General features: G+C 43.7%; 1 protein-coding gene and 1 long non-coding RNA gene across 2 annotated transcripts in view; both read left to right on the plus strand.

The window, feature by feature from the left end:
• Window positions 1-10,214, plus strand: part of CLIC4 (chloride intracellular channel 4) — a 62,645-nt gene extending 52,431 nt beyond the window's left edge. Inside the window, exons 5-6 of the mRNA XM_039363003.1 lie at window positions 7,014-7,195; window positions 7,915-10,214. Of these exons, the coding sequence (XP_039218937.1) occupies window positions 7,014-7,195; window positions 7,915-8,076 (344 nt within the window). The 3' untranslated portion in view covers window positions 8,077-10,214. The remainder of the gene's footprint in view (window positions 1-7,013; window positions 7,196-7,914) is intronic.
• Window positions 10,215-13,005: 2,791 nt separating this feature from the next.
• Window positions 13,006-15,007, plus strand: LOC120316898. Its single transcript, XR_005559083.1, has 2 exons — window positions 13,006-13,680; window positions 13,798-15,007. It is a non-coding gene; the product is annotated as an uncharacterized LOC120316898 (long non-coding RNA).
• The last annotated feature ends 10,598 nt before the right edge of the window (window positions 15,008-25,605 follow it).

Below are 25,605 nucleotides of genomic sequence, written 5' to 3' on the forward strand. Positions count from 1 at the left end.
AGGGGTGTCAAATTCAATTTCATTGAGGGCCGCATCAGCATTGCGGTTGCCCTCAGCGGGCCGGGTGGGTGTGGCCAGGGTGAGTGCGGCCTACTGGGTGGGCGTGGATGGAGTAGGTGTGGCCTACTGGGTGGGCGTAGCCAGCTCTACATCATTTGCGTCAAGGGTACCTGTGGGGACAGATCTGAGGGTCTCTGGCAGAAAGGGGTGGGATCAGGGCAGAGCCCATCAAGCCGGATATGTGAAGTAGGCGAGGGCCATTTGCTGGCCACTTCCAGGCGATTGTGCATTTCTTCATTCCTCACAAAGGGTGACACCTTCCAAGCATGCACCCAGGGGGCGGGGCCAACACAGCAGGGGCTGGTTCCTCGCTGTTTCCAGATGGCCTTCTGGAGCTAAGACTGAATGCGTTTCAGCCTAGATGGCCACCACAAAATTGTACATTGGCTCCCGGCCGGCCTGGGCCAGGGCCATGGCAGCAGGGGCCGTTCCCTTACTGTTTCCAGGATGGCTTCGCGGGCCTCATGCAACCACTCCGCGGGCCGCATCCGGCCCCCGGGCCTTGTGTTTGACATGTCTGCTCTAATTAGTCTGCAGTGATGAAGGAAGCTTTTTCTTTATAAACTTACAGATAGGTAGTCCTCGACTTTCAGCAGTTCATTTAGTGACCGTTCAAAGTTACTGTCAACGCTGCTAACATCGGATGTTCTTGCTTTGACAACATCTGGAGATGCAGCCTTTTTCTTTCTTATGCTTTACTCTTCAGAGTTAGATGATGCTGGGGGAGGAGGAGGAATGTGACGGGAGTTAGTTTGACATAACAATATTGTAATAGTGTGTGAACTCAGGGCTTTTGAAATAAGAGATGATAAGAAATGGCGGGTTGGAGGACTGGAGGGAAAGCCTGCATTTCAAACTAATTGGAGAATGTGATTTATGACTGTTAATTAGAGGAGGAAATTGTGTTTGATACTATGTGCTCAGGGGAGGGGAATCCAGAATCTTCGCTTATGCATGTGCCGATGCTATGCTGCTCGAATAAAGATTCTTTAAGGTAAACAATGTCTCAAAGTTCTTTGAAGAGTTTCATCTGTCGGAAACATGACAGTTACAACGGCATTGAAAAAAGCGACATGGCTGTTTTTTCACACACTTATGACCGTTACAGCATCCCCATGGTCACGTGATCAAAATTCAGATGCTCAGGAACTGGCTCGTACTTACGACGGTTGCAGTGTCCCAGGGTCATGTGATCCCTTTTTGCGATTTTCTGACAAGCAAAGTCAGTGGGAAAGGCCATTGTCACTAATTTATCAACTGCAGTGATTCACTTAAAAACTGTGGCAAGAAAGGTCATAAAATATGGGGCAAACCTCATTTAACAACTATCTCAGTAACAGACATTTTGGGCTCAATTGTAGTTGTACGTCGAGGATACCTGTAGTCTACTTCTTCCCCTGTCCCAAACAAGTAGGTTTTTAAAAAGAGTTTTCCCCAAATGAGTGATATATTCAGATATATGAGATTTCAACTCCCAGCCAGCGCTGGGCAAGCTACATGTTACACAGAAGCTTGTGATGAACTCTGCTGGCCTCTCTTGCGGCTGTTTTCAGGCGCAGAAAAGTGATGAATTATTTCCTGTTCTAGTCTGCTGCTTCTCAAGGCCTTCCAGATACACTGTCAAGGCCTGACAGTGAGAACAATTAATCAGTGGAACAGCCTGCCTCCAGAAGCAGTGAATGCTCCAACACTGGAAGTTTTTAAGAAGAGACTGGACAGCCATTTGTCCGAAATGGTGTAGGGTTTCCTGCCCGAGCAGGGGGTTGGACTAGATGACCTCCAAGGTCCCTTCCAACTTTACTACTATTACTAAGAGTTAACATCTTTGCAACAGTACAAGAAGAACTTACCTGGAATTGGGTGCATCCGTTAGCAGAGAGTAAGCAAGGGCGAGAAACAAGCTCTGCCCTTCTAACTTCTACCGTATTTTCCGGCGTATAGGACGACTCGGCATATAAGATGATCCCTGACTTTGGCGCCGATTTCCATGCTTTAGAAAGTCGTCTTATACACCGGAAAATACGGTACTTTAAATGTGCCCCTCCTAAAATGGCAACGGCAATGAAGGTGACATTTCAAGATCCTGCCAATATTTTGGGTGTTGCACAACTTTTTAACACAATAACAGAGTTGGAAGAGACCTTGGTGGTCTCCTAGTCCAACCTCTTGCTCCAACGTTGGAGCACCCACAACTTCTGGAGGCAAGTCGTTCCACTGATTAATTGTTCTAACTGTCAGGAAATTTCTCCTTAGTTCTAGACTGGTTCTCTTCTTGATTAGTATTGTATTATAATACTATTGTATTGTACACATTAGTATTATAATGTATTTTTTTTCCTCTACCATGCTGTAAAGCCCAAATGCATTTCTTCTGAATTGCCAAGAGCTGGGAAGAGAATACTTTTTCCAGCACACAGACAAAGTCCTTTATTGAATGTTCCACAAACCAGAATTCATGCACGGTGTGTTGGTGGCAAATGCAACCTCTAGGCCAGTGAAGGCAAACCTTTTAGAGACCGAGTGCCCAAACTGCAACCCAAAACCCACTGATTTATCGCAAAGTGCCAACATGGCAATTTAATCTGAATACTGAGGTTTTAGTTTAGAAAAAACAACTCATACATTAACATCCTTTGTCTTAAAAGAAAAACACAATAACAAAGCTTTCAGTGATACCAACAACTTCTTACTGAAAGGTAAAAGTTTGCATTTGGCATGCTTTTGAACAATTAATGTGATTTTTGCTGTTGTATGCATGCTGATAATTTGTCTAACCTTGGCTTATACTTAGTAAGTTTGAGAGCAACACATGCAGCGCTCAGGTCATCTGTTAGTCTGTTTCTGGTGTCAGATTGGATATAATTCAAAGCTGAAAACAGCGCGCTTGCTCCGGAGGTTTGTTTTGGCTAGGAAGGGGCTTGAGAAATGGCTTTTTCCTGCGAAAACTTAGCCAAAGAGTGAGGCATACGTGCCCACAGAGAGGGCTCCGAGTGCCCCCCTCTGGCACGCGTGCCATAGGTTCGCCACCACTGCTCTAGGCATATGGAATTTCTGAATTGCCATCAGTTCCTTTCGGTGTTGCCTCAAATGAAACAAGGCTGCAGTAAGCAAAGCAGCATGCAAATAAGACGGGGAAACTCTGAACATAATTTCTGTACAGAATCGCTCATCCTTCGCATCCAGGAAAAGGAAGATATTGTTTCACATGGCCTGTAACACTAGGAGCAATTTTGCATCAGGATTAAAGGGAAGCCAGCTGTTGGGATTATTTTCTTGGGGATATTATTAGGAGGTGATAGATTAGGGGTCCGAAGGAGAGTACAACGAACAGTTACCGGACCTGGGTATGCCTAGTCTTTCAAAGAGAAGGGCTAGGGTCATATGATAGCAGTCTTCCAATATCTGAGAGGCTGTCACAAAGAAGAAGGGATCAACCTATTCTCCAAAGCACCTGAGGGCAGGACAAGAAGTAACAGATAGAAGCTTATCAAAGACCAAGCCCGCCTAGAATTAAGAACTTTCCTGACAAAACAATTAATCAGAGGCTTCTCTCCAAAAGTTGTGGGTGCTGCAACACTGCAGAGATTGGACAGCCATTGGTCTGGAATGGCATAGGGCAGGGGTAGGCAACCTTGGCTCTTTTATGACTCGTGGACTTCAACTCCCAGAATTCCTGAGCCAGCATGGCTCAGCTTGGAAACCTCTCCCTTTCCCCTCAGCCTGGCTGGCTCAGGAATTCTGGGAGCTGAAGTCCACGAGTCATAAAAGAGCCAAGGTTGCCTACCCCTGGCATAGGGTCTCCTGCTTGAGCAGGGGGTTGGACTGGAGGACCTCCAAGGTCCCTTCCAACTCTTTTATTCTGTATTATGTATCTGCTGCTTGCCATGCAAATAACTCTTTGTGGCCGTCTTTTGAACCTCTTGTAAACAATTGTAGGTTCCGTAGGGATGAACAACATAAATTCTTAAATTAGAGAGAGCACATTTGCCTTACAGAATCAACAAAGTGTGCTCTGCTCCCCAGAACCAAACCAAACAAAAAAAAGCCCGAACAGCATTCTTCAAAATGAAAAAGGTCTTCTGCAGTCACGACATAAGCCCAAGACTGAAAATCAGGCTTGTCAGATGCTATGTTTTTCCTATCCTGCTCTACGGAGTAGAGAGTTGGTCTCTGACCGAAGGCCACCTGAAGAGACTAGAAGCATTTGAAATGTGGATTTACAGGTGGCTGTTACATATAAGCTGGGTTGACAAGATCAGAAATGAGGAGGTGATAAGCCACCTGAGGAAATCATCAAAACAATTAAAAAACAAAAATTAGAATATTTCGGACATGTGATGCGACACCCAGAAAAATACGGCATACTCCATTTAATCCTCCAGGGAAAGATGGAAGGCAAACGAGGTCCAGGCAAAAGAAGAACATCGTGGCTTCAAAATCTAAGGGACTGGTTTGGACAAAACTCAGCAGCACTTTTTCATGCGGCTGCTGATAAAAACAGAATCACCAACATGATCGCCAACGTCCAATAACGAATATGGCACAAGAAGAAGAGGCACTTTGCTTCTGTAACTGCAGGTTTGTGTAAGTAAGTCTCCAGATCTATCAGCACTATCTGAAATGGGAGGAGGAACCTCTGTTTTTAGCCCAGGTTTCTGCAAGAAGACAAGTTGGGTTGAACAAGAGCGCCCCCCGGTGGTGTTCTGTGGGAACAACCAGTCCAGGGCAGCAGTGGAGATTTTGGCAAAAAAAAAAAAAAAAAAAAAAAAAAACAAGCCAAGAGACTTAATAGCCTAATTTTTACTCTGTACAGACCTTGTTCCTTCCAAAACATAGTACAGTTTACAGATGAAGAGAGCTTCTGATTGTGCTTTAAGCTTTTAAAATATATTTATTATTAGATTAATATCTCACCTTTATTTTGTTCAAGGCTGAAATGCCTTGTAAAGGGAGCTTGACTGTCAGGTGCAAAAAACCAGGAGCCAGGACAGAGTTCAAAAGTACTACAAGTTTGTCTCATGCTATCTCTACACAAGAATCTGAGCTAATGGTCAAGGCAAGTTGGCGATAAGAATCAATGGATTTCAAAGGGGGCTGGATTTATATCTCTTGTGAGGGCATATGGACTCCATACTAATGGTGTATTTGACCCTGCCCTCGGGCTCAGCCTGGCCATCTCCTACATAGACCATCTAGCACAGGGGTGTCAAACTGGCGACCCGCAGGCTGGATACATCACACGCAGGCCACACCCACCCTGTCTCTGCAAAGGCAAACAACGGCGTGATACATCACAATATGTTATGTGACACGATCGATTTCATACCTATGATCTAGTACAAGGGTAGGCAACCTTGGCTCTTTTATGACTCGTGGACTTCAACTCCCAGAATTCCTGAGCCAGCCATGCTGAGGGGAAAGGGAGAGGTTTCCAAGCTGAGCCATGCTGGCTCAGGAATTCTGGGAGTTGAAGTCCATGAATCATGAAGGGGCCAAAGTTTCCCTCATGCTGGCTCAGGAATTCTGGGAGTTGAAGTCCACCAGTCATGAAGGGGCCATAGTTCCCCCATGCTGGCTGAGGAATTCTGGGAGTTGAAGTCCACGAGTCATGAAGGGGCCATAGTTCCCCCATGCTGGCTGAGGAATTCTGGGAGTTGAAGTCCACGAGTCATGAAAGGGCCATAGTTCCCCCATGCTGGCTGAGGAATTCTGGGAGTTGAAGTCCACGAGTCATAAAAGAGCCAAGGTTGCCTACCCCTGGTCTAGCAGGAGCCTGCTAATTTTGGGGTGGCTAATAGGATAGAGAAGATTCGCTCTCTGGACTGCCCATCATCTTGGTTTTTAATTTTAATCTTTAACCTTTTACTCTATTTTAATTGTTGTTGTTTTTTTGCCCTTTTTAACTTTTTATTGTATTGTAAGCTGCTCAGATTCGCGGAACAGAATTTCTGCTGTTAAGTGAGACATTTGTTAAGTGAGTTTTGCCCCATTTTATGACCTTTCTTGCCGCAGTTGTCAAGTGAATCACGGCAGTTGTTAAGTTAGTAACACAGTTGTAAAGTGAACCTGTATTTCCCCATTGATTTTGGGCGACAGGGTCATGTGTGAAAAACCGTCACAAAGTACTTTTTTTAGTGCTGTTGTAACTTCGAATCATCACTAAAGGAACTGTTGAAAGCCGAGAACTACCTCTATTAGATGAGCAGCATGGAAATCCAATAAATGAATACAAATAAACAAAAACACCAAAAGAAATAATTAAAACAAATGTCAGAAGAAACAACCCAGTAAACAGCAGTGGTAAAAGGCAGTCTTCTTCTTGTGCCATATCTGTTATCGGACGTTGGCGATCATGTTGGCGATCCTGTTTTTATCAGCAGCTGCACGAAAAAGTGCTGCTGAGTTTTGTCCAAACTAGTCCCTTAGATTTTGAAGCCACGATGTTCTTCTTCTGCCTGGACCTTGTTTGCCTTCCATCTTTCCCTGGAGGATTAAATGGAGTATGCCGTATTTTTCTGGGTGTCGCATCACATGTCCGAAATATTCTAATTTTTGTTTTTTAATTGTTTTGCTGATTTCTCTTGGCTTTCCCAGGCGGCTTATCCCCTCCTCCTTTCTGATCTTGTCAACCCAGTTTATACGTAACAGCCGCCTGTAAATCCACATTTCAAAGGCTTCTAGTCTCTTCAGGTGGCCTTCTGTCAGAGACCGACCCTCTACTCCATAGAGCAGGATAGAAGGCAGTAGAAGTCATTAAAGTGAACTTTGAACTCTTCCCAGGAGGCTGTTTCTCCATCTATTGGCTACCATGCTGGCTGGGGAATTCTGGGAGTCGTAGTCCACACATCTTAAAATTGCCAAGGCTGAAAAAGACTGCTCGAGAGAGAAGTCAGAGGGATGGTCTAATTCTGCACTCTTGTTTTCCCCTTCCCCTGTGGCTTTTTACCCTACAGCCTTAGAGAGGGGTCTTTTGAAGACTCTGCAGAAGCTGGATGAGTACTTACTTAGCCCCCTCCCCGATGAGATTGACGAGAACAGCATGGAGGACATCCCTGTCTCTACACGCAAATTCCTGGATGGGAATGAGATGACGCTGGCAGACTGCAACCTGTTACCCAAGCTACATATCGTCAAAGTAGGTGGAATTTTGACCCAAGAACTGAAACAAGCCTACATACAGACTTAATGCTCAACTAAATATCCATGGAGATTCCCAATTATCCAGATCATGGTTGTCCCAAAGATGCTTTTCAAAAGGCAGCTGGACTTTCTCGGTAATTTTCCTTGAAAATGTTCAAAACTGAAGCAACATGGAGAATACTCAGTCCGGAACTGAAGAAGCTTCTTGGATGAGAAGCGAAACGTTTTCATGGAAAATAAGCAAGAAAGCCCAGATGCCCTTTGAAAAGCACCTTTGGGATTTAATGCTGGACTTTCAGCTAAATGTATGGAGCCAAAAAACAGTTTAAACTGTCACTGTTTTCTGAAACCCTTGTGTTGCGGGCTAATTTAGAATTTGCAGGATGACTACTGAATCGGGTGGAAGTTAAAAGAGGTTCCTGAAACAGATATTTGTTTAAATCGGCATTTTTCAAACTTGGTAACTTTAGGATGTGAAGGACTTCAACTCCCACAATTTCCCTGGCTGGGGAATTCTGGGAGTTGAAGTCCACCCATCTTAAAGGTGCTAAGGTGTGCATCGGTATGTTTTTGGGAGGCTTTCTGCAGGAAATCCGGTGAATTAAATGCTGTGTCGGTTGGTTTCGGAGAAGCTCCATTTTTAGACAGTTCTTTCTCAGGCCTCAAGTTTCTCCAAAATACCCTCCTGAAACCCAGTTCTTTCTTTGCTCCTAGATTGTGGCCAAAAAGTACCGCAACTTTGATATTCCCAAGTCTATGACGGGCATCTGGAGATACCTGAAGAACGCCTATAGCCGCGATGAATTCACCAACACCTGTCCTGGAGACAAAGAGATTGAAATCGCCTACAGCGACGTAGCTAAAAGACTCACTTAAAAAAAAAAAAGCAGTGTTTCACGTGTATAAGGAAAAGCTTTTTTTAACAGACTGCTCTCTCTCTCTCTCTCTTTTTTTTTTTTTTTGGTCTTTTAAGATAGCCATTTACTTTGCATGTATCTTGCAGTTAATTCAAGTGCTACACTGGGCAAACCAGGTACTGTCTCATTTGTCTTTCTCTCTTTTGTTAAATGCAAATTTATATTACACGGCTTACTTGTTTTGCCTCCTTAAAAAGGGCAACTGCAGCCATTAATAGGACTGTGTATAGCCATTCTGGAATCTGCCCCCCCTCCTCTTCCCAAAGTTAAGTGGTCTAGGATTTTCTATCCTAGTAAATAGGTTCTGGATTCAGATTAGTACCAGAGCCGGTTCATATGGACAAAAGAACCAAGTAATCAAGCTTTCTCCTGGAGTTCCCCCAGCAGAGGTGTATACATAATGGAACACTATTTCCACGTTAAACCCACACACATATGTACACCGTCTTAATGGGGAAGCTGGTCCTGTCTGCCCGTTTCTAAAGGAGCATTTTATGTGCAGGGACTTACAACTCCCCACCCATAGCTGTGGTGATCCTGTCTAGGGAAGGCTTGATGCCTTGATCATATATATTATCTTCATAAACTCTCCTTTGGATCTCAGATTGAACCGGGGTTTCTTAAGTTGGTTTAAGGGGATGGGCATCATATTGTATTTGGAAAAGAAGCTTAATTTTCTTTTTTTAAAAAGCTATACTGTTGGTCTGCCTGCACCAAAAGCTCTTCTAAATTTGCTTGCAGAACTCTTGGGCAAATTTTGGGTTAAGATTAGGGCTAGTACATTTGTCCATCAGCTTGACAACATTTTGGAACAAGGTCGAACACCAGGGTTGATGCCTACTCAAAGTGGGTCTGGTGAGGAGGAGGAAGGTGAATGGGAAATACATGTTCACCATATACATTCTCACACAAGTCCAGTGTTTTGTTTTGATTCCGGATCAGTTGTTTCTCAAACATGGCAACTTTTAAGATGGGTGAACTTCAACTCCCAGCATTCTGGGAGTTGAAGTCTACCTGTCTTAAAAGTTGCCAAGTTTGAAAAACTCTGCTCTGGATGATCAGCTTAGAATCTGTTAGTCTTCTTTAGAAGCTTGGTATCACTATGAATAATGAAACAAATTCCCAAGCTTTACTAGCAAGTGATTTCTTTTTAGGGCAATTAGGAACTTGTCAGAATGCAGAATTCATTTCTTAAGTAACAGTCAAAGCTAGGCTGACTAGAAGTACATAGGGGTGTCCATAGGAAGGGTGATCAGAAAAATCAAGATGGCGGCCACAAACAAGCCTGATTCAAACCACCCCCTTTTATAAATGTATTCTGATGCAGATTGATTGATTGTGGTAGCTATCTTGATTCCCTTGAACAGATTCCCTTATGCAGATCTCCACAAAAATACAGTAGCTTAATGGCTGAGGTGCATCCTTCATGCTTTGCTAAGGTCAGAATCTTGCTAAGTTCTACTGTTTTTAATTTTCAGGCAAGTGTTCTTTAAAAAAAATCAGTTAATTTGCCTTAACAAAACAACCTGCATAGTTCCCTTACTGTGATTCTTCCTGTGAAGCAAGCCAAGTGCCTTTTCCCGCCCTTTTATTATGGTCTTACATTGGGATTTATCTGTCTCCTACCTCTGTATATTTTTTTTCATAAATGCTATTAAGTTTCATTATAAGATTAAAAATATAGGAAAAAAAGTTAGAAAAATAAGAGAAAGAAAGATAAGAGAGCAACTCCTTACCTCTTTACCTGATCCATAATTTTTCATGCTGCAATCACAATATATAAAAAGGTCAGTTGTGTTTTTTCCACTTATAACAGCATCAAGGAATCATGCTGTAATTTAATTTCAAAAGACCAAAAAAGCCCAATAAATTTGATTTTCTTCCATGTAAAAGGCCAGTGCTTGAGGCACGGAATGACTTTTCCGTTTTCTTTAAATGCTATGAATAAGACGCTCCAAAACAGTCTTGCTTATGTGGGATTCATTTTTTTAAAAAATTGGTAATTTTTACATTGATGTGTGTATCTTTTTCCTTGAAATGCAAATTATCTTATTGTTTGCAAGGGAGTATCCTTCATTTTAAACTTTTGCTGACCAATTTGCAGAGCACAAGCCCCCTGAATTTATTATGATTTATCTTTGAGGAAACTTGCACAGAAATATAGGAAAACATTTTAATTTATTTTGTGTAACTTGGGCACATAGAAATAGAGCACCTCTTGTGTAAGGCGCTTGACCATAAGAGATTTTTCAAAGATTGTAGGTAGCAAGTCTTATATCACCTGGCATTTTTTTATATTAATGAAAAGATTTAGTCATGAATAGCTTTATATGCTGTAGTAATCAGTGCTCAGTCATTGCAGGGTGCAAAAAAATGGCCGCTGGTACGCAGCTTTTTATTGTTTATATAGAAATCACAGGAAGCAAAAGTTTCTATATGGCAATAGCATTTCATTGGTTATACTCCCAACCAATCCTCAAGAATATAGAAGCCAGAAACAGAATAGTTAATAACATCTTGTTGATGCGAGCTAGCTGTTATCAGACAGGCAAGCAAGGTCACACAGACCTGCGGCACTTTCACATTGCCATGGTGATGTAAAGGGGGGGGGAGATAGATGCAGAGAGGAGAGAAACACAGGCTTTGGAGGGGCAGTGTTCTGCACACGACCTTTGCCTGTCTCTCACCTCTACAATATGCGTTATATGTTTTTTATATTGCTGGGTCTCCTGACACTTCCTAAAACAGGAGTCTTCACTTGGCCCTTTTATGACTTGTGGACTTCAACTCCCAGAATTCCTCAGCCTGGCATGCGTGCCAGGCTGAGGAATTCTAGGAGTTGAAGTCCACAAGTCATAAAAAGGCCAAGTTTGAAGACCCCTGTCCTAAAATGTCCAGTATTGCCAAAACCTGTTTGGAGCTAACAAGCTCACAGCATGTGTCCCCCACAGATAATTGTGCAGTGTGGCAGAAATCCTAAAGAAAAAGAGTTATCATTTTTAACTTTCCCACTTAAATTTCAGAGACACTGGCTAAGGCAAAGACACTGGCCTTGGATTCAGTTGACTTCTACGGCCTTCTTCACGTTCCATAAAAAGAGAACAAAAAAGTAGAATTGCATCATATAGTCTGGCCTGGGTTCTTAAGTGGTCATGGCGACAAATGCAGAAGGAACAATACTTGCCCCTGTTTCTCTTCCTTGGTAAATTGAAAATTCAGTGGCATAAAAGCATCTCTTGAGACCAAATGCATTTCAATGCACCTGTGCGCCGGAAGAGAATCCTGCTTGTATTTTGAAGACGCTGCACAGTGGGGCCAGCAGCCCCTTTTCTCCCCATTCTCTGCTACTCCTGAACAGGTCAGGAATGTTTTCCTCAGCCTGAACTGAGGCATTCATGGGACCCTTTCCCAAGCTGTTGGTGCAAGCCAGAGCCTGTCCTTGGCCTGAATTTGGTAAACCAGAACAAAGCAATTCCCACAAATAGCGATGCATCTGCTCTATGTAGACAGGTCTGTGGCCCCCACAGATCAGGGCGCCCGTGTGGTGATTTGGGTGAGGGGCTCCATGGAGCAGAGCAATTTTTTTCCTAAATAAATTGAGAATGGCATGGGGTAGGGCGGAGTAGAAAATAGACCAGAGAAAGGAGCTCCATTTAAATACAATAGCAGAAATGGACTGGTGTAGTTTTTCCAGATAAGCAGCCTTAATCTGAGACGAGGCGAGAAGACCTTGGGGTTGACTTGACTGCTGCTCCAAGTGATGTTGCGATGAATCTGTTAAAGAGCATTTCCTTGGGCCTGTTTGAGGTGAGGTGAGGCACTAGGAATTCATAGAATTGCCCAATGGTCCTTAATTCTGGAATACAGGTAGCCCTTGCCATATGACCACAACTGAGCTAAAAATGTCTGTCGTTTAGGGAGGCATTTGTTGAGTTTTGCCTCATTTTACAACCTTCCTTGCCACACTTGTTAGGTCAGGGGTTCTCAACCTTGGCAACTTTAAGACTTGTGGACTTCAACTCCTCAGAATTCCTTTGCTGGCTGAGGAATTCTGGGAATTGAAGTCCACAAGTCTTAAAGTTGCCAAGGTTGAGAACCTCTGTGTTAAGTGAATCACTGCAGTTGATAAGTTAGTAACCCGGTTGTAAAGTAAATCTCTCTCCCCCCCCCCGTTGACTTTGCTTGTCAAAAGGTCGCAAAAGAGGACACAGCAACGTTCATAAATAGGAACCCAGTTGCCAAGCGTCTGAATTTTGATCACGTGGTCGTGGGGATGCTGCAGAGGTCATAACTGTGAAAAATGGTCATAAGTCACATTTTTCAGTGCCGTAGCGACATTGAATGGTCAGTAAATGAACTGTTGTAAGTTGAGGGGCTACCTGTAGTTTTCAGATACTCTGTCGGTGTTTCTCAGCCTTGCCAGCTTGAAGATGCCTGGACTTCCACTCCTGAGTTCCCCAGGCAGCATGGAACAGAAACCTGTTGACATTCTGCACAAAATTAGACAATTAACATGAACCGAGGTGGCGCAGCAGTTAGAGTGCAGTACTGCAGGCCACTTTAGCTGACTGTGTTCAGCAGGTCAGCGGTTTAAATCTCACCGGCTCAAGGTTGACTCAGCCTTCCATCCTTCCGGGGTAGGTAAAATGAGGACCCAGATTGTTGGGGGCAATGTAAAAATATATATATAAATATAAAATATAAATATATAAATATAAATATATATGTAGGTCTTCGGTTGTTTGGGTTTTCTCCCGCGTAAAATTGGAAGTGTCTTGGCGACGTTTCGATGAAGTCCCATTCGTCATCTTCAGGCTGGTGTTTTCAGCTTCGTGCTTTAAGCAGCAAGCTGAAAACACCAGCCTGAAGATGACGAATGGGACTTCGTCGAAACGTCGCCAAGACACTTCCAATTTTACGCGGGAGAAAACCCGAACAACCAAAGACCTACATACAAATACCCACGAAAACCTCAGAAAAACATAAGTCTCATAAATAAATAAATAAATGCAAGCTAGAACAGCCCCTGGTGAATTGGATCAGCTTTCTAACTAGAGTAGTAGTGAGGAGCATCACTACAGTCCATAGGTAAACCTGTATCCGTTTTCCGCTTTGCTTGATATGACCATCTCTACTTCGCCTCAGGCCCAAAACAGGTGCCCCAAGCATGTTTTTGGACCAGCCTTTACACTTCATTCTGAAGCCTGCAAATGTGCACTTTATAGAGTTCAGTGCCTGAATATGGATTAAAGGTGAAAATACCCAACAGAAAGTAGATGAAGTTGGTACACGTTTGGGTACGATAAAAAGACTGGTAATGGCAGCTCCTAGCTGTAGCCAAGGAGGCAAAATGCTTTGGGAAATTCCCCATACAACCCTGTGTGTTTCCAACTCCTGAAAAGATTGTTTATCCAGAAGTCAATCTAGGGGTCGCGGCGAAGATTTCCAGTGTGCTAGGAAAGAGCGACACCATCACTCTTTTCTTGAAGGTGAACCACGTACGTCAAGAGTTAGCAATATGGCATCTATGGGTACCAAGGCTCTCCAAGTCCCCTAGGCCAGGGTTAGGTAACCTTGGCTCTTTTATGACTTGTGGACTTCAACTCCCAAAATTCCTGAGCCAGCCATGCTGGCTCAGGAATTCTGGGAGTTGAAGTCCACGAGTCATAAAAGAGCCAAGGTTGCCTACCCCTGCCCTAGGCTGTCAGTAGGACTCTGGAATTCAAAAGGCTGAAATGTTACTAGCTGCCAAATTTCACACGATTTAGTTGTTCCTGCCTAAAGTTTTGTGGGATGTTGAGTAATTCACTTTAAGACTTACAGGGTTTCGAGCAAGAAGGCCAATCTTGCAATATTTTAGCCATTTTTAAGGGGGTTCCCCCTCCTCTTTATCCTCACAACAGTTGCATGTAGGATCCTCACCTAAAGTTGTCCCTGAGCTACTACCACTAGCTGGGAACTGTTGTCTTGAACGTGACAGCAATATTCTGCTGGCTGAGAAAGTATTGCTGATCTACTCAAACATCACTAAAGTTGCAGTAAAAACTTTCAACATGCCTAAGTTGTGTGCTTTCTAAAAAAAATAATACTGTCAGTTCAGCAAATAGCATTTTATATAACAGGAACGTGTTGAATTTCGTTGCCAAAATTGTGAAGCCCTTGCAATATTTCATTTTTTTATTTAGACAGAAACCAGTATGTCCTCCAGACACACCCCTTGATCTTGCCGTTTCTGTGAGAGCTTAAATTGGAATGGAGTGCGGTTTGTTTATGTGTGTTCTGGTTATGTGGTAGACATTGAAAAAAAATAAAGAATGGTTTGCATGGGAGGAAATATGGAATATTGCAAATAAGTCACCAAAGGAATTGAGCTGTTGCTGTTCCTTTTTAAAAACCAATGCTTTATGCCTTGATGCCACATTAATACCGTTATATATGTACTGGGGGCCATGTAGTAGTTAAAATTAGCTTTGTACATAGACATTCTGCCTTTCTCTTAAAATCTGGCATATATATATTTGCAGTGCTAAATCAACTGTTAATGCTGAACACTAATATCTTGTTTCTTTGAACTGTGATTAAAGGAGGAAGATTTATCTCTTAGGAAGCCAAGTTTCCTAGTTAAAGCCAAATTTCTTATCTTTTGACTATATCTGAAAAGATTATTATCCAAATTAAGAAAGTATATTGGAGGGGGAGGGGGGAAATCCCACATTTTAAACTTCACGGAATGGGCAAGATATTTATTTGGCTTTTGAGAGATACCTGGTAATCCATATGACATATTGTAAGATGCCTCTTTTCACTTTTTCTGGAATATCCTTTTAAAGATATACTGGCAAACTGCTGGCAGCTATTGTTTTAAAAAATAAAATATATTTTTCACTTAATGATGCTCTTGGCTGTTTTCTTGAGAGATGCTTAGATTTGTCAGGTTTCCAACATGTTTGTTTGTGTGTGTCTGTGCAGTGACTAATAATCACTTGTAAAACATGGGGATTTTTCTTAAATGTCAGTTGGTTTAAAAATGGCTATTTATCTGCCTGTGGCGCTAACCTGTCCCAATTTGATAAGAGAAGGAAACTGTCTTGATTCCCCAATACCTGGGAGATAATTAATACTTATGGGAATTATTTGGAAGAATGCAGAGCAATGAGTTATATAGAGTTGCATTATATAGCCGCAGCCTCCCAGGAATGGCTACACAGAAGATTCTTCTCTGTTTGCTATGCATTTATCCCAATTATTTTATTTAATGTGGTTTCAAATCATTTCATAAAAACTTTTATGGACAGGATCATAAATCAGTGGTGGTCGCTACCAGCCATCCAATGGAGCATAAGGGACCAGACAATGCGATGGGTGTTAAAACATTAAAGCTTTTGTCCTGTAGGTGTCAGTCTTCACCTTCACCGTCTTCCTTAATGTGGATGCTACAGTTGTGAAGACTCCTGCGAATCCCCTGGACTGCAAGGCGATCAAACCGGTCAGTCCTAGAGGAGATCAGCCCCGGCTGCTCTTTAGAAGGCCAGATCCTGAAGTTGAAACTCAACTACTTTGGCCACCTAATGAGAAGGAAGGACTCACTGGAGAAGAGCCTAATGCTGGGAAGAATGAGGACAAGAGAAGAACGGGACGACAGAGGATGAGGTGGCTGGATGGAGTCACTGAAGCAGTAGGTGTGAATTTAAATGGACTCCAGAAGATGGTAGAAGACAGGAAGGCCTGGAGGAACGTCGTCCATGAGGTCGCGATGGGTCGGACACGACTTCGCAACTAACAACCACAGTTGTGAAGAGGATACAGCTCAGTGTTACAGCGCCTTCTTTAAACCTTGAGCCTCGTCTTATTGTTTTTAGTATTAGTATTTCAGTTGCCTATTTTGTATATTTCTGGCGTGTGCATTGGGGTGGAATAATCTGAGCTGATCTACGTTGATTCTGTGAGTGCCTGCAGGGCTTTTTTTCTCATAGAACGCCCAAAACGGAGCTCCAGCACCTTTTTTAGATGGAACCTTGTAGGGTAGGCCAGGGCTTTTCAACTTTTTCACCCATTGTACCACTTTTAGGATATGGCAATATCCGAGTACCACCAGTCGCCTAGCAAGGTGTCGAAAACTTGATGACCCCCCTCCCAAAAAAGGATAAAAGTGATAAAGTAATCTTCGACTTACATCAGTTCGCTTAATGACTGTTTGGAGTTACAGTGGCACTGAAAAAAGTGCCCCACAAGCCACAGCCAAGCAAGACGCCTGCCTGCCCACCCAGCGCTGCTCTTCCTCCTGTCCAAGGTTTTCATTGTTGTGAGCATTTCTGTTGAGGATTGGCAGCGGGGGTGGGGTGGGGGGGTATTTGGTTTTTATTCCACCCATCTGCTGGGTGGTTGCAGCAGGTTTTGGTCACTTCACATGACCCTGGGACACTGTGACCGTCATAAATATGAATCAGTTGCCAAGCATCTGAATGTAAATCACAAGACCCTGGAGATGCTGCAACATTCCAGCTCGTCAGTGCTTCTTCTGGGCTCAGCAGAAGTACTGGGATCAGTGCCGAGCTCCAGCTGGAGCCTGGTGCTGATCCTGGTGCTTCCACTGAGCCCCGACAGCCCTGAAGAAGTGCCAATCAGCTGAAAAGCGGCACTGATCCTGGTGTTTCCACTGAGCCCCGACAGCCCTGTAGCTCCAGCCATCTCTCGCTCAGGCTTGTGTGGTGCTGCCGACAGTTCAGCTCATTCCCCTCCCCCGCTACTTTTCTAGGATGGTCGCATACCACCTGCCAGGTGCCAATGTACCTGTATCACTGGTTGAAAAGTCCTGGGGTAGGCAGGGCGGGTTGTATGACGTGTGTGAGTTCCGGCACCTTTAAAAAAAAAAAAAAAGCACTGAGTGCGTGTATAAAATTGTATGCATACATTAAATAAGGCATAAGTTGGAACAATCTCTGCTGCTCAAGTCAGCTCAGTGTTTCCCACCCCAGGAAAGTTTCCAGATGTCTGGACTTCAACTCCCAGAATTCTTAGCAATGGCCATGCTGGTTGGGTGGTGATTTTTAAGAGTCGAGACCTCACGCTAGAGAGCACTCAGGATTAGAAAGGCTGGTCTATTTAAGATTAAGCTAGATTTAGTAGCTATCTAATTTAGCTAAAAAAGAGGTTGAATCATAGTTTGGGAATAAAACAGACCAGGATCAGCAGCAAAGGATGTTTTCTTTGTGGACTGCTGAGGATGTTAATCAGGGAAGCAAAAGTTGGTTTACTTCTCCCAATTTATGTAACCATCCATGTCACCAAATAAGCTATTCCGGGCAGCATATAACAAAGGTAAGTAGTAAATTCCCCAAACTATTATTATTTACTTAGTTTATTTCACCTACTGATCATGGAGGGTGGTGCAGTGGCTCAGCTGTTAAGATGCTGGGCTTGTTGGCAGAAAAGCCAGGAGCCCGGGTTCCAGACCCGAGTACTACGTGACGGGATGAGCGCCCATCCTCGCCCCAGCTCCTGCCAACCCATCAGTTCAAAAGTATGTAAATGCGAGTAGATAAATAGGTACCACTTGGGTGGGAAGCTAACAGCTGAAATCATGCTGGCCAAATGACCATGGAAATTCAGACAGGGCAGACTCAATGGCCTTGAAGCAGAGCACCAGCCTGTATAGCAGCGGTTCTCAACCTGTAGGTCGGGACCTCATTTGGGGTCGAATGACCATTTCATGGGGGTCGCCAAACAACGCAGTCTGCCATTTTTTCCCCCTTTTCCTTAGCTGTGCTACTCCCTTTTATTCTATTGGCTTTTGAAAGCCAATAGAATAGACTCTCTTGAATAGAGTCTAATTCTATTGGCTTTCAAAAGCCAATAGGAATTGTCCAGGCTGTCTCTGCCCTGCTGAGCCCGCCAAAAGTCCCATTCTGCAAACGGTGCTGCACCAGTTGAGTAGTCCTCGACTTACGACCGGTTGAGTAGTCCTTGACTTACGACCGGTTGGGGGTCACGGCATTAAAAAGGTTGAGAACCACTGCTGTATAGTCAAAAAGGACTAGTGGAGTAAAATCGACAGGGACTCCTAAATTCTAGGTTTCGTAGGCATTTGCTTTCCTTCTTTTACTTGCAGAAGACTCAGATTCAAATCTTGGCATCTCCCAGTGCTATTTCAGTCCAACCAATCCAATCTGTCTACTCAGATTAATGTTTGCTCCTGGGGCCCTAAGCTCATCAGCTGGTTTCTGATGCTGTTAAGAAGCTGCACATGTCAGGAGTTCTCTTCCTCTGTGTTAACCACATGGCAAAACACCACGATTTATTTATTTATTTTTTGCAGGAAAAGATATCATAACTCCTATCATTATAAAAGGCAGATCTTTTTTTTCAAAAGGAAGCAGCAGCTTTTCCCAGGCAAGAAATAATTAGGTCTCATCATATGCTTAATTTAACGTCAATGTGACTTTGCCTTCTACTGCTTTCTATCACCACGCCTGGCCTGGATCCATTAGGCAGGCCCTGGAGGCGAAGGCTAGAACTGAGGACTTTTCCATCAATATGGTTGAATGAAATTGATTACGTCCTGGATGGGGTTCTTGATCAAAGGCTGCCAGTGTTTCAGATCGAAACAGAAAGAACGTACTGTTACACAGCCAGCATAACAGAGCCATAAACACCATTCTTGAAGCTGCATCTTGAACTTCAATGTTTCTTCCTAGAGATCATTTATTTGCTGCTTATTTGGTTTTAAAGCACAGGAGTTTCTTACGCGAGTCTATTGATCATTTTATAGGATTACCATCATTCTCGCTTACCCACATCAAGTCACTGGGTATCTCCTAGGTCACATCACAGTGTTCCTCTCCTTCTACAAAAGTGGGGATTGAGAAAGGTTCTCTAGGAACAAGGGAGGCTGGTAGAAACAGTTTAGTCTGACCATTCTGACATTACAAAAAAAGCAGTCTCCTAGTATCTGTCCACGACTCCAAGTGAATAGTAGCAAGCTTCACCATGAGCTGGCCAAAGTTCAATCCTCACTAGTACCAATAATGGCACGTAGGATCACTATTCTATGTTCTTTTAATTATTTAGACTGGATTTCTAGAATAGAATACCATTCTATTCTATTCTATTCTATTCTATTCTATTCTATTCTGTTCTACAGTCTAGTTTCTATTCACTAATCAGTTTCGTTTCTATTCTATTCTATTCTATTCTATTCTATTCTATTCTATTCTGTTCTACAGTCTAGTTTCTATTCACTAATCAGTTTCTATTCTATTCTATTCTATTCTGTTCTACAGTCTAGTTTCTATTCACTAATCAGTTTCTATTCTATTCTATTCTATTCTATTCTATTCTATTCTATTCTATTCTCTAGTCTAGTTTAGTCTATTCTGTTCTATTCTGTTCTATTCTATTCTATTCTATTCTATTCTATTCTATTCTATTCTATTCTTTATTGGCTAAGTGTGATTGGACACACAAGGAATTTGTCTCTGGTGCATAAGCTCTCAGTGTACATACAAACAACGAAGCAATAAATCATAAATTGAAAACCATAAGATACAATCATAAATCATTTTACATTTGCTAAGACTGAGAAACGCTGCCCTACACAGTTCCAGATGGGCCTCTCTGCACGTGAATTCACAGATGACCACTTAAAATTCATACAAGGAATCGGACCTATTTTTACATTTTACGTTAATTTTACATTCTCTGCTCAGACTACAGGGCTCCAGTTTCTATTCTAGAGGAATGATGCAAAACCTATTACCTTATATGGAGATACAATAGATGCAGACTATTGGATCAAAGAACCACGACTGGTTTCTTTTCTGTTCCTCTTCTAAAATATTTATTTGCAATTGAAATGATTGTATACAACTCCAGGCAGTTTTCAAACATAGTACAGGAGGGTTAAAACCTGACCTTATTACTATGGCAGTTTCATAGTTTTGCTAGAGTGATGGAACCTACAGGGAGTCCTCCACTTGCGACTAAAATTGAGTCTGAAATTTCTGTTGCTAAGTGAGACAGCTGTTAAGTAAATTTTGTCCCCTTTTAGGGCCTGCCTTGCAACGGTTGTTAAGTGAATCGCTGCAGTTGTTAGTAACACAGTTGTTAAATGAATCTGGTTTCCCCATTAATTTGGCTTGTCAGATATTCGCAAAAGCTTATCACTGCCACTGTCATAAATATGAGTCAGTTATCAGGCCTCTGAATTTTGATCACATGACCATGGGGATGCTGCAACAGTTGTAAGGGTGAAAAGCAGTCATAAGTCACTTTTGTCAGTGCCTTTGTAACTTCGAACGGTCACTGAGTGAACTGTTGTAAGTTGAGGACGACTTGTACCAGACTAGCAAAAGAGTATCAGTCTGACTTTCTTCGTCATGTTTACTGACAAGACCTGCCAGGTCCTCCATAAGGTGACCAACCGTCCTCCTTTAGGGAGGACAGTCCTCCTTTTGTGAGTTCTGTCCTCCCTGAAAAAGTGTCCTCCTTCATGTCCTCCTTTTCGATATTTGAAGACTAATCTGCAGGGTTTTTTTTCCCCCTCATAGAACGCTCAGAATGGCGTTCCGGCACCCTTTTTTGATGTTTTTTTTTTCAACTTTTGCATGAGCTGTGCTACTCCCGCTATTGGCTTTCGAAAGCCAATAGGAATTGCTGCTGAGCGTGCCAAAACACCCGGCTGGCAAACTTTGCACATGCAAGTTGTCTGTATTATTGTTGCAATGAATAAAATGTTTTTTTTATTTACGATATTTTTTTCTTCAATTTATTTGTGACCTCCTCCTTTTCACTGTAAAAAAGTTGGTCACCTTACCGTAGCCCATGTGGAAGAAATAAATATAAGATAAAATGCATTCGTGGGCATCCTGAAACAGGGATGGGGGGGCAACATTTCCAATTTGTGCTCTAGGGGTCCCCAACCCTGGCAACTTTAAGACTTGTGGACTTCAAGTCATAAAAGAGCCAAGCTTCCCCAGCCCTGAAAGTCCAGGTTGCCCAGTCTGGCAAGGTTGCTCTTACACACTTGCCCAATGTTTCTCAACCTTGGTAACTTGAAGATGTGTGGACTTAGAACTCCCACAATTCTCCAGTCAGCAAGCTGGCTGGAGCATTCTGGGAGTCGGTGTTTAGAATGCACAGTGGTTAGAATGCAGTACTGTACTGTACAAACTGGAACACTGGGCGCTATCAAACAAAATGAAATTCAAGGGTGAAAAAAGTAAAGTTCTACATTTAGGCAAGAAAAACCAAATTCACAGGTATAGTATAGGGGGTACCTTCCTCAATACTAGCAACTGTGAAAGGGATCTCGGAGTCCTAGTGGACAATCACTTAAATATGAGCCAGCCGTGTGCTGCAGCTGCCAAAAAAGCCAACACAGTGCTAGGCTGCATTAACAGAGATCACGTGAAGATCACATGAAGTATTAATACCACTTTACAATGCCTTGGTAAGGCCACACTTGGAATACTGCATCCAGTTTTGGTCACCACGATGTAAAAAAGATTTGAGACTCTAGAAAGAGTACAGAGAAGAGCAACAAAGCTGATTAGAGGTCTGGAGGCTAAAACATATAAGGAACGGTTTCTGGAATTGGGTCGTCTTTAGATCACACACACACACACACACACACACACACACACACACACACACAGCAGTGGTCCTTTCAGAATTTTCTTTCACCGCTTCTCAATCTTTCTCAAGAGTACAGAGAAGAGCAACAAAGATGATTAGGGGACTGGAGGCTAAAACATATGAGGAACGGTTGCTGGAATTGGGTATGTCTAGTTTAAAAAAGGAAAGGACGAGGGGGGACATGATAGCAGTCTTCCAGTATCTCAGGGGCTGCTCCAAAGAAGAGGGAGTCAAGCTATTCTCCAAAGCGCCTGAAGGCAGGACAAGAAGCAACGGATGGAAACTAATCAAGGAGAGAAGCAACCTAGAACTAAAGAGAAACTTCCTGACAGTTAGAACAATTAACCAGTGGAACAACCTGCCTCCAGAAGCGGTGAATGCTCCAACACTGGAAGTTTTTAAGAAGAGACTGGACAGCCATTTGTCTGAAATAGTATAGGGTTTCCTGCCTGAGCAGGGGGTTGGACCACTAGATGACTTCCAAGGTCCCTTCCCACATTATTATTATTATTACTGTTAATGTTGTTGTTGTTTTTTTGTTGTTGTTATTATTATTATTATTAGGCTACTTCTGCTGACTGCCAGCTGCCTGCAGTTTGGCAGTGCGAGTCTCATCTGCTCAAGGTTGACTCAGCCTTCCATCCTTCCGAGGTGGGTAAAATGAGGACCCAGATTGTTGGGGGCAACAGGCTGACTCTGTAAAACCGCTTGGAGAGGGCTGTAAAAAGCACCGTGAAGCGGTACATAAGTCTAAGTGCTATTGCTAAGTGCTATTACCAAGATTGAGAAACACTGCAGGAGCCTGTTCTCACTCTGGTTCTTCAACCCATTTGTGAGAGTTTGCTGGGATCCAGAATGATCCCAGGGTGCCTCTTCTCCTTGCAGATCTGGCAGGGCCAGCAGGAGATGACTGCTGCTTCTCCGGCACTCAGCACCCAGCTTTCTTGCCACACCAAGCCTTTCCCAGCAGGGGCTACTCAAAGAAAATGGTACACCATTGATGCTTCGTTTGGGCTTTTGCAGTTAAGATCTCCGCCATGGGAACCTCTTTCATCAGCCAGAGCACATTTAGAGAGACAAGTCTGGACCAGTTGCAGGCGAGCCGGCTTGCAGAGAGAGTCAGGTGGGGTGGAAAGGAGAAGTTCTCCTGGTGCAATCTTCTCCAGATGCAGGCTTCTTCTCCCCATTTTGTACATATATATATATAGGTAATCCTCGACTTACGGCCAAAATCGAGCCCAAAACTTATATTCTTAAGCGAGATGGTTCTTAAATGGATTTTGCTCCATTTTACGACCTTTCTTGCCACAGTTGTTAAGTGAATCTTTGAAGTTGTTAAGTTGGTAACACGGCGGTTGAGTGAACCTGGATTCTCCATGGATGTTGCTTGTCCGAAGGTCGCAAAAGGGGATCACTGGACCCCGGGACACTGCGACGGTCATAAATGTGAGTCAGTTGCCAAGCGTCAGAATTTGGATCGTGTGACCCTGGGGTCGTTAAGTGTGAAAAACAGTCATCAGCTTTTTCCAGTGCTGTTGTAACTTTGAACAGTCACTAAATGAACAGTTGTAAGTCGAGGACCACCTGTAGTCCATAACTTACAACCATAATTGGCACCAGGATTTCCATGACTGAGCAAGGTGGATGTTAAGTGAATCACCCCCGATTTCATATTTTTGTGTGTGTGTGTGGTTGTTGAGTGAATTACTGCAGCCATTAGGTCAGTGATGGTGAACCTTTTAGAGACCGAGTGCCCAAACTGCAACCCAAAACCCACTTATTTATCTCCACGTGCTGGATGGGCATAACCCACTGGGTGGGCGTGGCCAAGGTGGGGATGGCAGACTGGGTGGGCATGGCCAAGGTGGGCGTGGTCACCTTGATGTTGCTCATGGGGAGGGACACCTGTGAGGGCCAGGCAGGGTTGGGGGAGATCCAGGGGTCTCTGGCAGGTGGGGCGGTGGGCAGGAGGCTCGTCCTGCGCGGTGAGGTGAGGCAAGGCGAGGCAGGGGTGCCATTGTCACAGGGCAAGGCGAGGCAGAGGCTGGGGTGGCTGCTGCCTGACACCATCGGCCCCTGCACACAGAGGCCAGCAAGTGCATGGGGGCTGACAGTGTCCGTCAGCAGCCACAGCCTGCCGGCCCATCGACCAGCACACTCTGGGGCTCCGCAACCGGCCGCCAGCAGTTCAGAGAAGCCGCCTCTGAGCTGGACGGCTGGACGACACCTGAGGAGGCAATGCAGTGGGTCGTGCCCAGGAAAAGGAGAGCATGCGAGGCCAGGAGGGATGGGATGGGGGGGAGGGAGAGAAACCAGCCGTGCTGGGATGCATCTGGCCACGTGGGACCTCGGTGAGTTAGTGGGCGGTTGGTTGAAGAGGGACGGTTGCCATCTCTGGGGAATGGTGTGCGTGCCCACAGAGAGGGCTCTGAGTGCCCTCTTTGGCCCATGTGCCATAGGTTCGCCACCACTGCGTTAGGTAGATCCAGCTTTCCCAACTGACTTTGCTCGTCAGAGGCAGCTGGGAAGGTCACAAATGGCAACGATGTGATTCCAGGTTGCTGCAACCATCGTAAAAATATGCTGGTTGCTGGTTGCGCCTGAAATTTGATCATGACTGTGGGGAGGTTGTAATAAGCATAAATGCAAGGACTGGTTGAAGGACACTTTTTTTCAGCACCGTTATAACTTTTGGAAGGTTGCTAAACCAATGGCTGTAAGTTGAGGACTACCCACTGTCAATAAAAAAAACTTTATAAAACTTTATAAAACCCTAGTAAGGTGCTTTATGAAAGCCTAGTGAAACCACACCTGGAATACTGCAGCCAATTTTGGCCACCATGCTACAAAAAAGATGTTGAGACCTTAGAAAAAGTTCAGAGAAGAGCAACTAAGATGATCAAAGACCTGGAGGCTAAAACATACAAAGAACGGCTGCAGGACCTAGGTTTGGCTAGTCTAAAGAAAAGAAGAAATAGGGGTGACAAGATAGCAGTGTTTCAGTATCTGAGGGGCTGCTACAAAGAAGAGGGGATCACCTTATTCTCCAAAGCATCAGAGGGCAGGATGAGAAACAATAGATGAAAACTAATCAAGGAGACAGGCAACCTGGAATTAAGGAGAAACTTCCTAACAGTGAGGACAATTAACCAGTGGAACAGCTTGCCTTCAGACATCGTGGGCGCTCCATCACTGGAGGTTTTTAAGAAGAGACTGGACAGTCACTTGTCTGAGATGTTATAGGTTGGTATAGATGGTATAGAGCAGTGGTTCTCAACCTGTGGGTCGGGACCCCATTTGGGGTCGAACGACCATTTCAGGGGGGTCGCCAAACAAGGCTGTCTGCCATTTTTTCCCCCTTTTCTTTGGCCACGCCCCTGGCACCTGGTGATGTATAAGTGGTTGGAGGTCACCACAACATGGGGAACTGTATTATGGGGTCACGGCATTAGAAAGGTTGAGAACTGCTGGTATAGAGGCTGGACTAGAAGATCTCCAAGGTTCCTTCCAGTTCTATTCTATTCTATTCTATTCTATTCTATTCTATTCTATTCTATTCTATTCTATTCTATTCTATTCAATATCCAGCTCGGGAATCCAAATAAAACTCCAGGTTCATTCCATTTCTGAAAAGCTTACTGTTTATTGAATACATTGCATGGTAATGTCGAAGCAAAACTAACTCTGAGGTTCCAACACCAAATCATATCCTGTGGAGGCACCAAGAACTCTGCGTGTTATCTGCTGATAAAAATGCAAGAAGCCAGCGGAGTGTTTATAATAAGGCTTTGCAAATCTTTTACATTGTAAAACATCCATCAGAGCCTCTGACCCAAATAATTCTTGTAGTATTTTG

This window comes from Crotalus tigris, unplaced genomic scaffold, assembly GCF_016545835.1.
Source record: "Crotalus tigris isolate CLP2741 ecotype Arizona unplaced genomic scaffold, ASM1654583v1 scf7180000019504.1669754, whole genome shotgun sequence".
NCBI lineage: Eukaryota > Metazoa > Chordata > Lepidosauria > Squamata > Viperidae > Crotalus > Crotalus tigris.